At 35.9% G+C, this 16,515-nt stretch overlaps 1 protein-coding gene across 3 annotated transcripts in view; it reads right to left on the bottom strand.

Moving 5' to 3' along the window:
* Positions 1-16,515, bottom strand: part of NUDCD1 (NudC domain containing 1) — a 79,488-nt gene that overhangs the window by 55,550 nt on the left and 7,423 nt on the right. For all 3 annotated transcript variants that reach the window (XM_045561809.1, XM_045561811.1, XM_045561810.1), the window contains exon 2: positions 9,063-9,217. In XM_045561809.1, the coding sequence (XP_045417765.1) occupies positions 9,063-9,217 (155 nt within the window). The remainder of the gene's footprint in view (positions 1-9,062; positions 9,218-16,515) is intronic.

The raw sequence follows: 16,515 nt of genomic DNA, 5'->3' as shown, positions 1-16,515 counted from the left end.
AGGCACATACTTTGATTAACTGTACTGCTTCTTATTTGACATATAACAAACCAGTTTTGATTAGAAATCAGACATTTCATATTTAATGACCTAATAGTGTTTTTCATTTTTTGAAATTATTAAGTTCATAGTAGTTAGAGTTTTACAAAATAATGTACATTTTAAATATATCTAATTGAAGTTTCTTGAATGTGGCCTTATTTGACTACAGTTAAATTACTGTGGCCTTCCAACATGAAAAGTTCCCCCCACCCAAGGCCTAATTGCAACAGAGATAAAGGTCTGAAAAAGAGCAATGAAATGTTTTACCAGTCATCTCTTTAAAACCACCCACCCTTTTTGAGAATTAAAATCTGCATTCCTTCCTGAGGTCAGTAATCAAAGAGGCAGAAAAATGTTCTTTGCTGTTTGTTTTCTACTGTCTTAAACCACAGGAGATGGCTCAACTGGAATTGTCCAAGGGTCACAGATAAGGTGTAAAGAAATCACCAATTATATAGTTGAACAACAGTAGTGTGAAGCCATGACATGTGATACAGGTCACACAGACTGAGCCCAACTGCTGAAAACCTGCCTTTTAAAAAGCCCTGCTTTTCTTCTTAAAGACTGGATGGTGGTCTTTTGAAATGCTAGTCTACTGCCCTCCTCCTCATTTGCTGGCAAATTAATAAACTTCTCTTTCCTTTTCCTCAAACCATTTGTCCCCATTCTTCATTCTGACTTGGTCCCAGGGACAAGTATCAAACTTTTGATAACATAATCTGAGATTCCTCATAAAAAAAATTCCAGCAACAACCACTTAAAAGGAGACTATCATAGCCCATAATTATTCTTGCTACACTTTGTACAAATAATCAGGCCAAGTATAATGAGACTAAATTTTATTTTACAAATAAATTGCTCCTACTGTAATTTGTCTTTGGTAGAAACAAGGAACTAGAGAAAAATTATATTTCAGAAGAAAACTATAATAAACCCATTATTAAATTATTTCCTGGCTACAAGTCTCCAAATAACGTTTTTAAATTTTACTTCCATTTTTCTGACTTGGACTTAATGAAATTGCCACTACTTTTCCCTGAGACTCTACCTTGTGACATCCAGACTACAGGTGAGAAAAATCTGTCAGACTGCCGCTGCCTACCTCCACTCTAACTAAAGATGCTTCAAGTTTAGACACCTCAACTGTGTCAGCTGGATGCCCTCCAAGACACTGTTTTATAGACTGTTACAAACATTATCCTTGTTTTTCTTGTGTTTGAAAGCTCATCTGCAATGCCACCTCCTGAACTGGGACTCAGCTGTTTAACTGAACCAATCTATTCACAGAACTAAGAGACTGACTAAAAAAGATATGAGATGATATAATTAAATTTGCTCTTTTCCGTTTATCTCAATTTGGGTTGTTTTTTTTGTTTTTTTTTTTTTTGGTTTGGGTTTGTTTTTGTCTATCTCCATCTAACAATCTCTAAATCTCTAACCCAAATTGCTCCAAAGCTATCAGCTTGACTTGAAATATGAAAAACTTCCTTTTTTTAAGTTTCAAAGTAGGGACTAAAGAAATCAGAATATTCGAACATATTTATTTGAATATATTTTATCCCAAAATATATTTCTTTGACACATTTTGAGATGGCTGCCACAGGTTCAGCAGACAGAAGTAATGCTGCAAAGCTGTCTTTGGTAGGGGGAAACTTGTAGCTTTAGGGAATCTCTATTAAAGTAGCCAAGTCTTCCTTTGTCCCATCTAGGAAAGACTGACAGGGAATCTGACACCTTTAAAGGTCTGGAGGAAAAAAAAACACTTTACCATCTATTCTCCCAGAAGACTGCTACCTTGTGAAATTTTATTTACATAACAAAACCACCTTTGCTAGCCAAGCTTCTTCCTTTCTCCCTCCCATAACCTTTCCAGCTACCAAAACCTGTTCTGCCACAATCCAAGCCACCATTTGTTATACATTTCTGTACCTCATTGGGGGGTTAAATCTTTATTCTGAAGGGTCCCATGTATACACATTAAATGAATTTGTATACCCTTTTTGCCTATTAATCAATCTGCCTCCTGTCAGTGATTTTTCAGCAAACCTTTAGGGGGCCAAGGGCCTTAGTCCCTACAGAAGTTTGCCAGATGTGCCTCTTAAGTTGTATGCACACATAGCTGCCCCAATATGCATGGCAAACTCTAACTCATCCTTCAAAACTCTGTTAAGGTTTTGTGAAATCCTCCCTGAAATCTACTCTGAACACTATATCCCTCAACATTTATCATTTCCTCCTCCATGCTATTTCTGCAACTTATTGCTATTTCTGCAACTTATTGCTATTGCCACTGTTGTTAATTTACTTGTGGATGTGGCCACTAACCACCATAGCAGCATTCAATAAAGTTTGTTGAAAAAAATAAATATTTCTTATTCAGGAAAATTATTTAAGTCAACAGATTAATGATATCAGAGATATCATCAACTGTATTTTTTTCTAGCAAATGCTGCAAGATGAAAAACCAGTAAAATAGAACAAATAAAATTGGGTTTAGATGAGTCTTCAAGGGAGAGCTAATCAAACTTCTCTTCCCAAAAATGGAGAAACAATACATTTAAAACTACTATCACTAGGTTTCACTGAAAATGTTCCCATAAGCACAAATAACTTCTATTCTACAAAAAACATTTTAAAAGAGAAAAAGGACAAATATGATTTCACTGATGAATAATGGTAGAAACCTTTAAAGACTAAGTAAATGCCACAAATAGGTCAAAGTAATCGTAAGTACACAGTATAAAAAGCTTTGAAATATTCAGAGGATAAAGATTAAATGAGACAGTTTGATTTAAGTAGTATGAATCATCTTTCACAAATGGGACAGAGTTATAAGGAAGATGAGGGAGGCACAATACCTACATTAACTACTCATGAATTTTTTTCTTTAATTTTGTTAAAACAGTCTTAATTTTCTTCTTCCCCAAAGAATTTAAGTAAATAAGCATATGACTCTGACGACCATGACATAAAACTTTCAGCAACTGTTTGACAATAGCAGTTACTAGCAATTATATAATTTATATATTTATAGTCAAAATGATTACTTCAGAAATATAATCCAATCTACCGATTAGCTAGGTCCTTGGCTTCTAAATTATAAGCTTTCCTGCCAGACAACTCAAAGGATAGAATTAGTCAAATACTATAACCCACTAACAGAAATAACAGTAAAATGATCATTATGATTAGAAATTCAAACTAATAACAACCTAATCTAGAATTATGCTTTAAGATTTAGGTAATAACAATGAAGTGCTAGATTAAGTCTTAGAGACAATCTTATCCAATTGTCAAACTTGTTTTTGCCAGGGAATCCCTTCTGTAAAAGAAATTTCATATGGAAAAGACAAACATGTAGAACTGTATCTGTAGCACTTAAGCGGCTGGAGTGGATGGTAGGCCTTCCCAGTGAATGCAGTGGCCTCTGAGGTCAGCTCCAAGAAACCCTCCAAGGCTCAGGGGTATTACAGACAACAGTCATCAGGTTCAAATCTTTTATTTTCTGCTGAAGACAAGGGGGCCCAAAAGGAGGAAATTATTTGCCCAAAGTCACAGAGCTAATCTGTCTATGGCAGAGCCAGGTCTGAAACTGTATTTACTTTATAGTAGGTCTGCTCAGGCTGCCATCACAAAATACAACAGACTGGACAACTAAATAGAAATGTATTTCTTAGAGTTCTGAAGCAAGAAGTCCCACATCAAGGTCCAAGTAGGGTCAGTTTCTGGTAAGGACTCTCTTCCTGGCTTGCAGATAGTGGTCTTCTCACCATGCCCTCACGTGGCCGTTAGGTAGTGTGTGCTCTTGGAGAGAGAGCTCTCTCTCTTTTCTTGTAAGGCCACAAACCCTATTAATTTAGGATCTCTTCTTTATGATCTCATTTAATTAACCTTAATTACCTCTTAAAACCCTATCTCTAAATACAGTCACATTAGGAATTAGGGCTTCATCATATGGAATTTGAGACGGATACAATTCAGTCTGCAGCAATACCATAAATGTATACCATAAAAGTGTTTTCACTATAACAAACACTACTCCCCTTGTCTCTTTAAGAAAGCAGAAGCCCACATCAAAAGAAGACAGGTATTTTTCTTTTGCAATTTTTTTTTTTACTTTTTTAATATGAAAACCTTCAAACATATACCAAAGTAGGTAGAAAAATACAATTAACCTAAATCACGCAGCTCTAATAATTATTAGAAAATGGTTAATCTTGTTTCCCCTATACACATACCCACATTACTATGAAGCAAAGCATAGTTATTCCATCTGAAGTATTTTAGTACCTATCTCTAATAGGATTTTTAAAATGCTACAATATTAACGTACTTAAAAGTAGTAACAATGCCACTAAATATCCCATTAGTAAATAAATATTAAATATTTAATAATATCACTAAATATCCAGTTAGTGCTCAAATTTTCTACTGTAGATACTGTTTATCATGAAAGCTATTTAATTGATTATTAGTTCTTCAATATTATCTTACTCTTCAAAACCAAAGGCTTCTATTTTTTTCCCAGAAAAAAATTCCTGGTGCAAGAGAGGTTTTCTGCTTTCCTACTCTTAACTTTATTTCATTCTTTCTTCTTTGAAAAAGAAAATTAAAAATCACTACTGTAGAAAGGGGTAGGAAAATAAAAGAATAACTGTCCATCCCTCACCAAATTTAAATGAGATAAAACATAAATTTCACTATTTAGTTTCTCCTTTTTCATTAAACTATTTATTTCTAGCAAACACAGTAATGTGCTGAAGGCAACTCCTATTGACTCATGGAAGCCTAGTATTAAATTTCTAGGAATTTTGCAATCAGTGGCTTGAAATTGGCCACAGTGGGAGTATTTTACACCATGGAAAGGGCACTCTACAAATCACTCCCCCCTCCCCAGCCGTTGTTCAACACCTACCAACACACCACATGCCACCGAGCAAATGTATCTTCATCTACGTACCACATTTAGTTTATATTATAGCCTACTGCATTCTGACCCTGTTTAATTTTAAGATTAGGAAGAAGATACAGAATTCAACACTTAGAACAAAAGTTTAAGCTGGATTTTTTTTTTTCATAGTTTGCCAGGACCAAAGGGTACTTCCGCCTGCTTGAAGAGTATCATATAATATTGTTTACCTTGCTAAACTGTCTGTCTCTATTAACCAGTAATAAGGAGAATAAGTAGAACACTGTAGCACTCTACAATAGAATAGTTTAAATCTGGACTCTGCCACTTACTAGCTGTTTGATTTAGACAAGTTACAAACATCTATATGTGCCTCAGTTTCCTCAACTGTAAGATGTGGATAATAACAGTATCTACCTCATAGGGTTACTGTGTGGATTCAATAGTTAGTAGGTGTAAAGTGCTTAGAATTATCCCTGATATGTAATAAGCTCTACTGACTAAAGGTTACCTGGTATTACTATGATTTATTCTTGTCATACAGTTTTATTGCTTTCAAAGAAGGGGTAAATGTGGTAAAGACCAGCCAGCATTTGTCTCCCATAATGTGATATATCCCAAGGCACATACTAATAATACCTCTTTATATTTGCATAATACCTTCCACTTTTCAAAGTATTTTCATATACCTTGCTTTAACTTTTAAAAAACCCTCATCATTGTCCTTATTTTATATGAGGAAGTTGAAGCCAAGGATGTATGGAGTCCACTGTACCCTTTTTGACAGCTTTTACACATTACCATGTAATACTTACCTATACATTCATCTTATCTTAGCACATAAAAAGTGTAACATGTAAGTACTTGAATATGTATCAAAGTGTCCTACAAAGAGTAGGTTCTCAATAAACATGTTAAAATGAACTTATATGTTCCCTTTCTACTAACTACTCTAGTTCCCTAACAAACAGCATTGGAACTACACCGTATCTGCCACAAGATACGTATGAAAAAGTACAACAAAATTATGAATATGGCACTACAAAACTGTCAGATCTACCATGATGTCATCTGACTTACTCAGATAGATAATTGGCAGAATAAATTTTATTGGCAAACTTTAGGTTATCACACATGCTACCAACAGCCCTATTAGTTAATAAAAAAAGGTAAAAGAAAACTTTCGTACATATACACACATGTACATGTACACAAAACTCTATATTAAAATATATTTGGTCAGAGAAATCAGAGCATAGCCATCTAATAAACCTGTGTGTCCTACTAATTTAGCTGGCATATACACACTAGGCCTATATAATAATTCTTAGTAGAGTATGGGCCTAGCAATAAAAAGCAACTACTACTTAAGAGAGCAAGAGGCCAGACTTTATCTCCTCTGCTCCATCAAGAAACAATCACAATTATTTATCCACTGATTTGCTTAGGGGCCACCTGAGGAAAAGATTTATCACTACCAGGCAATGCCTAACTAAATTTTCTAACATTTTGAGATTAAACACTTCATCATCAATACACAACTCATACCTGTACCTGGGTTAGAAATAAAAGGAGGAAAATTCTATTAAGAACACAAAGCCAATTCCCAAGAATAACAAGCTTTCAACAGCTGTTATGCATTCAACAAACATACTGACCAAGCCTTGTGCTGGGTACTAGAACCCATGGCCTATTCCAGGGCTTGGCAAACTGCAATCCATAGCCAATTCCCGTCCATTGTAAGTTTTTGTAAATAAAGTATTATTGTAATGTTACCATACTCATTCATTTACAAACTGTCTATGGCTGATTTCATAGTACAACAGCAAAACTGAGTAAGAGTAACATAGGATTGTCTGGCCCACAAACCCTAAAATATCTGGCTCTGTGCAGAAAAAGTTTGTCAACCTCTGGCCTGGAGGGAATTCATAGCCCATGCACATCTGAGAGCCAGTAATGTGAATATTCCTGGGGGAGTAGAGGGAGGATGTCAGGGCAAGCTTCCTAGATGAAGAAATGGTCAAATGGGACTTACATAAAGATTTGGAAGCAGCCTGACACAGAATTAAGAGTATGCTCCAGACAGAGCTAACCACATAGGAAAAGGCTCAGAGGAAAAAGGATGTCCTAGAACTGCAAGAGTTTAATACTGCCAGAGTGTAGTGAAAAACAAGGTTCAAAAGAAAGGCATTATAAACTATATACACCAAGATGAAAAGTTTGTATTTTCGCACTATATATCATTTTGTGTTCATACTTGCAAAAAATGATAATAAAAAAATCTACCACTTCTGGAAGGACATGCAAGAAACTTAGACATTGCAAGGGAAATGAGTACTGAAATCTGGACAAATAAAAGATGGGATCACGGAGACTTCACTAAATACCTTCTACAATTTTTTGTTTTAAATCATATAAATGCATTGCCTTTTCTAAGATTACATATTTTAAGACGTGCATTTTGTCATGAGGGAAATATTAAATGAATTTAAGCAAATGATAATATTACACAAGCAAATCAGACAGACTACTGTGTAGATGTGATGTACAGGAGAGCTGGAAGGAGCAGAAAGTAGTTAGGGAGCTACTACCAGACTACTGGCTCTTTGAAACAAATATATTAACAATGTATTGTGGAGTTTACAACATATGAAGAAGTAAAATAGCTCAAAATTAACTCAAAGAAGAGAAAGAAATTGAATTATATCATTGTAAGGTTTTCTACATTGTTATACAAAATATTAATTAGAGGTAGACTCTGATAAGTCAAGGATGAATACTATAATTTCTATGTTAACAATTAAAAATAATAATAATACAAACAGGTTTAAATAAAAGCCAAAAGAGAAAATTAAATGGAATTTTAATAAAATTTTTTAAAAATAAAAACTTTAATTAATCCACCAGAAAAGTAAGAACAGAGACCAAGGAACAAAGAACAGATGGGACAAATTGAAAAGAAATAGCAAGACGGTAACATAAGTTCAAGAATATCAGAACTAGATTAAAATAACTGTCAATGTACTAAACTCTCCAATTAAAAGACACAGATTGTCATATTGAATAAAAAACAAGATCCAATTATGTTATTTATAAGAAACATACTTTAAAAACAAGACACCGATAAATTGAAAGAAAAAGGATAGAAAAAGATTTTTTTAAAGCCAGAAATGATTGTATTAATATCAGACAAGGACGATTTCAAGACAAAAATTATTCCCAGAACCTAAAGGTAAAGGGGGACATTTCATAATGCTAAAAGAATCAATTCATTGTAGATTAGCAATGCTAAATGTTTATATCCAAGTAACATAGTTAGAAAACCATAAAGCAAAAATTCACCAAAAAAAAAAGACAAATCCACTATTAAAGTTGGGGAAAACACCTCACATAGAAAAAGCTGACATAAACATCTACATCAACATTAATATATAAAATCCATTAGAGTGTTCGCCCAATGGTGAAAATGTAGGGTTAAAGCAGAAAGAGAAGGCCTAGGGAGCCTGAGTACTGCCATTTTGACCAATATCAGACCCTAAACACTCTGAACAAGGAAGTCGCCAGCCCAGGACCACCCGAGAATGGATGAATTACTAGTGGGATGCCTTACAAACTGTGCTTATCTTTCTGTAACAGCAGTTTATGATTAACCTTTATGGCCTGACCTCAAGACAATGCTGGTCATGTATGGCTGTTTTTGAACAGGGTTTTTGAATATTTAAAAACATTACCATTGCCCCATAAGGGGTCCTCCTCCTGCTTGGGAGAACACCCCTACTCTGTCTGTGGAGTAGGATCTATTGTCTGTCTCTATCGCAATAAACTCTCTGTTGCTATTTGGCTTTCACTTGAATTCTTTCCTACCAAAGGCAAGAACCCACTTCGGGAGTTCAGAGGGCTTTCCTCCCTCCATTGGGATACCCCTGCATCATCGAGAATGGAGGTGAATACATAAGTGTAACTAACAGGAACAAAGAGAAAAACTAAAATTGAATTAAGCAGAAATGGAGTCTCACTTACATAGGATTCCATATACTAAAGGTATGTATACCTCAATTCTCTGGACAGCAGATTAAAGGGAAAACTTACTAGAAAATCCTAATTTTCTTACCAGCATCACTGTTAAATTCATAATTCTTCCAAGGTTATCAATGTAGTAGACACTGTCTTGATACCATGAATCACAGTGTAGGTAATTATACATTCCAAAAGCATGCATGTGTTCCAGTGTATATTGATCATCTCGAAGTTTTACTTCTGCCACAGCTGAAATTCAAGAATAAACAGAGTTTTACCTCAGATAGTTCCTTTCTGTAGAATGCCAACAAGGCAAAGAAATCATACAATGCCAATCACAAATGACAATTCCCTTTACCATTCATTCAAAAATAACTTCTGGGTACCGACTAGGCACTATATGCAGAGGATAAACAATAAGTAAAACTGACATGGTCAGGCCCTTACAAAACTTAGAATATAGTGAGCATAGAGGATAGGGCTTTTTATGCCATGACTCTTTTTTCAATTAAATAACTCTTACTTATCATTATGAATAAAAGGACAGAAATTCTCTGGGTACCGACTAGGCACTATATGCAGAGAATAAACAATAAGTAAAACTGACATGGTCAGGCCCTTACAAAACTTAGAATATAGTGAGCATAGAGGATAGGGCTTTTTATGCCATGACTCTTTTTTCAATTAAATAACTCTTACTTATCATTATGAATAAAAGGACAGAAATTCTAAAAATGAAGAACTCCCTATCTTCTGGGCAAATATTAACCCCAATTTATAAAGTCTTTGTATACTTTTTCAAATGTTTTTACCTCTATTAGCTCATTCACTTTAATACACATTAAGAGAATGTTTTTATTATCTCATTATACAGTTACGTAAATAAATGCAAACATAAATGGTGACCTCTCCAATGTCATACCACATCATTCCTAAGGTGACAGAATAAAACAATATCATATCTGGACTAGAAACAAGGTCTCCTACTTACAGAACAGGGCTTTCTCTACTACAGCATTAGCTGCTTCTCTATTTTTAAATATGCCAAATGTAATCTCTCCCTCCCACTCTACCTGCCCTTCCATGCAGATAGGAACACTTACAGCTCAAGGCTGCCCATGACCTGGAATTAATTTCTGCCCCGACAGGAAATATATAGGTGGACTATGCCGGGCCAGTACATTACCTTAATATAAAACTCACTGTACTGTATTCTGATTGCAACTGTTATCTTCTTTTCCCAGAATGCTCATCTGTTCCTACTTCCCATACCTACCTTGTGTCCTGGCTGACTTCCATTCATTCATTCATCTCTTCGGAAAATATTTTAATAGGCAGTAATGATACAGTAATGACCAAAGAGTATAAAATCTAGCTTGTTAGCACTTAAGATCCAGTGAGGAAATGAATATTAGTCAAATAATCACATAAATTTTATATAACTGTGATATTATAAAGAAAAAATACTGGGTATCATGAGAACACATAACACAGAGAGCTAATGTACTTGAGGCAATTAATGAAAGCTTTCCAAGGTTTAAGCCAAGATAGAAAAGATGAGAACAAATTAACTTAAGAAGAATTTTTGGTTTCTTTTTTTTTGAGACAGGGTTTCACTCTGTTGCCTGGGCATAGAGTGTAGTGCTGTCATTATAGCTCACTGCAAGCTCAAACTCCTGGGCTCAAGTGAATCTCCTGCCTCAGCCTCCTGTGTAGCTGGAACTTCAGGTGCATGCCACCATGCCTAACTGATTCTTCTATTTTTTGTAGAGATGGCGTCTCACTATGACACCTAGGCTGGTCTCAAACTCCTGGCATCAAGGGATCCTCCAGCCTCAGTTTCTCAAAGTGCTAGGATTACAGACATGAGCCACTACACCTGGCCAAGAAGAAATATCTTAACCAAGGAGATAAAAGACCTCTACAAGGAAACAACAAAACTGATGAACGAAACTGAACAGGACACAAACAAATGCAAAGACATCACATGCTCATGGATAAGAATTCATATTATTAAAAATGACCATACTACCCAAAGCAATCTATAGATTCAATGTAACCCCTATCAAAATACCAATGATATTTTTCACAGGAACAGAAAAAATAATCCTAAAATTTGTATGGAACAAAAGACCTCAAATGGCCAAAGCAATACTAAACAAAAATAACAAAGCTGGAGGCATCACACTACCTGACTTCAAAATGCATTGCAAAGTTACAGAAACCAAAACAGCATGGTACTGGTATAAAAACAGACATACACCCAGAAAGAGAGAACCCAGAAGTAAGTCCATGTATTTACAGCCAACTGATTTTCAACAAGGTGCCAAGAACATACATTAGAGAAAGGACACCTTCTTCAATAAATGATGCTGGGAAAACTGGATATTCATATACAGAAAAATAAAACTAGACCCCTGTCTCTTATCATACTATAAAAAACAACTCAAAATGGATTCAAAACTTAAATGTAAGAGCCAAAACTATAAAAGTATTAGAAGAAAACATAGGGAAACACTCAGGACATTGGTGTAGGCAAAGATTTTATGGCTAAGACCTCAAAAGCACAGGCAACAGAAACAAAAATAGACAAATGGGTCTATATTAAACTAAAAAGCTTCCACACAGCAAAGGAAACAATAAACAGAGTGAATAGACAACCTGTAGAATAGGAGAAAATATTTGCAAACTATTCATCTGACATAGAATTAATATCCAGAATACTTAAGAAACTCAAACAACTCAACAACAAAAAATCATTCCATTTAAAAGTGCGCAAAGGCTGTGAATAGTCATTTCTCAAAAGAAGACACATAAATGGCCAACAGGCATATGAAAAAATTATCAACATCACTAATCATCAGTGACATGCAAATCAAAACCACAGTGAGATATCATATTACCCCAGTTAGAATGGCAATTATCAAAAAGACAAAAAATAACAAATGCTGGCAAGGATGTGGAGAAAAGGGAATTCTTATACACTGTTGGTGGGAATATAAATTAGTGTAGTCATTAAAGAAAACAGTTTGGAGGTTTCCCAAAAAACTAAAAATAGAGCTACCATTTGATCTAGCAATCCCATTACGGGTATTTATCCAAAAGAAAAGAAATCAGTATATCAAAGAGATACCTGGACTCCCATGTTTATTGCAGCACTACTCACAATAGCCAAGATATGGAAACAACCTAAACGCCCATCAATGGTTGAATGGATAAAAGAAATGTGGTGTATATGCACAACGAAATACTATTCAGCCACAAAAAAAAAAAAAAGAAAGAAATCCTGTCATTTGCAGCAATACGAATGGAACTAGAGGTCATTATGTTAAGTGAGATAAGCCAGACACAGAAAGGCCAAAAAAGTAGATCTTATGGGTAGAGAGTAGAATGACAGTTATCAGAGGCTAGGAAGGGTGAGGAATGGTGAAAAGACGGCAGCTAATGGGTACAAACCTATCATTCCACAGAAGGAGTAAGTTCCAGTGTTTGGCAGCAGGGTAGAGTGACTATAGTTAACAACAAATATTATATGTTTTAAAATAGGTAGAAGAGATGATTTGAAATGTCCCCAACACAAAGGAATGATAATATGTATAAGGTGATGGATATCCTAAATTTGATCATTACACACTGTATGCATGCATCAAAAATATCACATGTACCCCATAAATATATACATTATGTATCAATAAAAAAATTTTAAAAGAAGAAATAGACCTATACACACACACATATCCCTCTACTTATTATAAGCAGAAGGAAGATTAGGCAAAAGTAGGAGGAAAAACTTGTATTCAAAAAACCAAAAGACGGCCACACTGGCTGAAGTGCAGAGCATCAAGCAGACCTGCAGGGAAAGACTGCAGATGAATGAAGCTAGAGAACTGGGCAAGAATTCAATCACGAAAGGCCTGTCTTTATTTATCTTCATTGACAAACTTAGTATAATAAGAATTCATTAACACTTTTTAAGCAGAAGGGTAAAGTTCAGATTTGAGTTTATAAAAGAGTACCTGTAGATGCTATGATATGGAAAAGAGATTGGAACAAAGCAGAGTTAAATCCAGAAGATCCATTAGGAAGCTACTGCAGCCATCTGGTTGAGGGATGATGGAAGATTGGGAACATTTCAGAGATGAAAATAATAGTTTTATGATAGATTTGAAAGAGATTGTGGAAACTTCTTATACAACTTGAGGAAGTGTTCATTTTATAAGGAACAGTTAGAAATATACTCTACTGATTAGGAGGAAAACAATGATCAATTCTTGGTTTTCTAGCACCACTGTGTGGATAAAACTCAATACTGCAGGAAATGTACATGGTAACATAATAGTCCAAAGCAGTAATATTACACAATGATATAAAAAATACATTTTCTTCATATTTGTGCAAAGACCTCTGGGCAATCCTCAATAAACCCGAGGCTTCTTAGCCGTCTGAGTTATTGTAACACCTCATGGTTGTGGCATTCCAACAAAATGATTTATGTAAGTTATTAGGACATAGAAGTGAGCATAGCTCTGTTAGTGCATAGAAAAAGGCCAATTCTCTGTCCCCAAAGACAAAGGAAAAGCTATAATTGCATTTATCATGTAAATTGTCTTAAGTATAAAAATGGAGGGCAGAGAAACTGAAGGAAAATAGCAGTGTCCAGATGTGACAGTGTTTCACTGACAAAGCCCTCCCAAGAAAAGGAGTGCGAGGTCGAGGAGGCTGTAATCTCTACATAGATCTTTGAAAGGACTGAAGAAGAGGAACCTTTTAAATGGTAAATATTCTATTATTTAATGATATGTTCCATTGAAAATAAAAGAGCTTTTCTGAAAAATCCTTGTCTCTTAGTCTTTTAAAAAGAACTTAGGGCCTGACAAGAAGGGATTCTCCCCTAATCTTTGCCCAAAATCCTTACAATACCTCAAAACTTAGTTTTCATAGGAAAACTAGGAAAGCATTATGGAACCTCAAAAGCCTATAGTTTTTCATTCACAAATTATCTACTGAATGTCTACTATGTACCAGACACCGTCCTTGCCATTAGGCACACACTGGTAAGTAACTAATGGTGCTAATAACAGTATTCACTAATGCTTCTTGTCCTCTCAAAACATACTATTGTGTCGAACCACATGAAATTGCCAATATTCAACTCTTTTGACATCATTAAATATGACTTGATCTAATATTTATACAAGTACTGTAGTTAAAAAAAGGGGACAGAGTGGCAAAGAACATTAACTTACAAACAAATGTCACTTCTTGAACCACTTATCTTCTAGAATAAACCCAATGAGTCAAGTCTTCTTTTCATCCAGTTATTGAGTTTACTATTTATGTATGAAAGTAAGAGTACAAGTTTGTGTAACCAGTTCTGAAGCAAAACTTGTGGAATAGGACAGGGCCAGAGGTAGGGGCATTGCTCCTATGAAACTATTTTATGCAATACTTCTGTAATCATAACACATTCATCTAGCTATCTTTCCCATATTTTCCACCATTAGAGTAGATATGACTTCTATAAACAACTCTACATAAATACAATAGTTACATGATTCTTCCCTCCCTTTACTCCAATTATAACCTAAATTTTCACCAACTGTTCTTCTCCCTGAAGAAAGAAATCGCAGAGTGACCACACAGATCATTAGAAAAAGCATGAGCTTTAGGGTCCAGCTTTGCCACTGATGAGATTGGTTAAGTCAGCTTACCTTTCTAGTCCCTATTTCCTCATCTATAATAGAGGTAAAGAATACTTATCCTACAAAATTATTGACAAGCTTAAATTCAGAACATGCAATGTATTTACTATAAGGCACATAAGAAGGTAAATGCTTATTTCCCTGCTCCTCTTCTTCCTTCCAAGGCTAATTCCCACACAGGTGTTTCTGATTCCATTTCCTCCTGCCGTGAAGAATCTCCTCTCCATTGGTCCCTTTCTTTCCACTTAAATATTGTGAAAACTTCCCCACTCACAAAACAAACAAATCAAAAAGATTTCTTCCTCTGTGCCCTGCACTCAAAGCAGAGCTCTCTCCTGTCCTGTTCTCAAACTTCTTTATTTTTTTTTTACTATTATTTTTTTTGAGACAGTGTCTCAGCTCACTCTGTCACCCTGGCTGGAGTACAGTGGCATCATCATAGCTCACTGCAACCTCAAACCCTTGGGCTCATGCAATGCTCCAGCCTCAGCCTCCAAGTAGCTGGGACTATAGGCATGTGCCACTGCGCCCAGCTAATTTTTTAATTTTTTGTAGAGATGTGATCTTACTATGTTGCCCAGGCTGGCCTTGAACTCCTGGTCTCAAGCAATCCTCCTACCTAGGCCTCCCACAGTGTTGGGATAACAGGTGTGAGCCACAGCACCTGGCCTCAAACTTCCTTTCTTTTTTTTTTTTTTTTTTTGAGACTGGGTCTGGCTCTGTCACCTGGGCTGGAGTGTCATGGCATCAGCCTAGCTCACAGCAACCTCAAATTCCTGGGATCAAGTGATTCTCCTGCCTCAGCCTCCCGAATAGCTGAGATTACAGGTGCATGCCACCACACCCAGGTAATTTTTCTATTTTTAGTAGAGATGGGGTCTCATTCTTGCTTAGGCTGGTCTCGAGCTCCTGACCTCAAGGGATCCTCCCGCCTCAGCCTCCCAGAGTGCTAGGATTGTAGGCCTGAGGCACCTCACCCAGCCTCAAACTTCTTTCAAAAGCAGTCTATACTCCCATTTTCTCACTGTCTTCATTAACCCTTTTCAATTGTTTCTAGCTCCATCTTTCCAAAGAAATTTTTTAACTTAAAGATATATATTGAAAAATTTTGTTTCTAGCCAAGATGGAGGAACAAGAACCAGATTTCTTTCCAACAGAAATACCAATAAGATAAAATAAACCAGAGAAAATTACATGAAACAACAGTTTGCAAGACACTAGATATCAGGCAACTAAAAAGAGTGATCCTTAAGAAATGAGGAACATATGAGGTTAACCCTACCACTGCCCCACCTTACTGTCCTGAGGAAGTTTCCAGATCACAGCACAAAGAAGGGAAAGTGAGTTAGAACCTGGCAGACTCCCTGAGTTGAAGAAACTGAGATGGAAGTCTAGGGAGACCAAGGCAGTTATAGTCCACTGGACAGAGTTGCAGAGAAGAAAGAGCTGCAGAGAGAAAAGCCCAGAGATCTGCAGAGGGTCTCCTTCAAGTACTAAGTAGAGAACAGCCAGCATAGTTTGAGGCAATTATCCCAGGCCAGGGAAAGTGGCATCTGAAAGGATTAAAGGGGACAGCGCTGAGCATTCACACAAAGCTGGGAATTGTAAGTGTTCTCAACAGGTAGAATGGAGAAAACTTCTAATTTGTGGGTTACTGGGTGGTGTACACAGGAAAGTCTTGCCTCATTAGTGGGAAATAATTAGCCTTAGATTGAGCACCACTCCAGACCAGACTAACAAATTATAAAAGAACCAATGGAATTAATCTGTTTTGAAATAACTCAACTACATTCTAGAATAAAGTTCAAGAACATTCTAAGAATATGAAAAAATCCTGCACCTAAC

This window comes from Lemur catta, chromosome 9 (assembly GCF_020740605.2).
Source record: "Lemur catta isolate mLemCat1 chromosome 9, mLemCat1.pri, whole genome shotgun sequence".
NCBI lineage: Eukaryota > Metazoa > Chordata > Mammalia > Primates > Lemuridae > Lemur > Lemur catta.
This window is presented reverse-complemented; position numbering and strand designations above follow the sequence as displayed.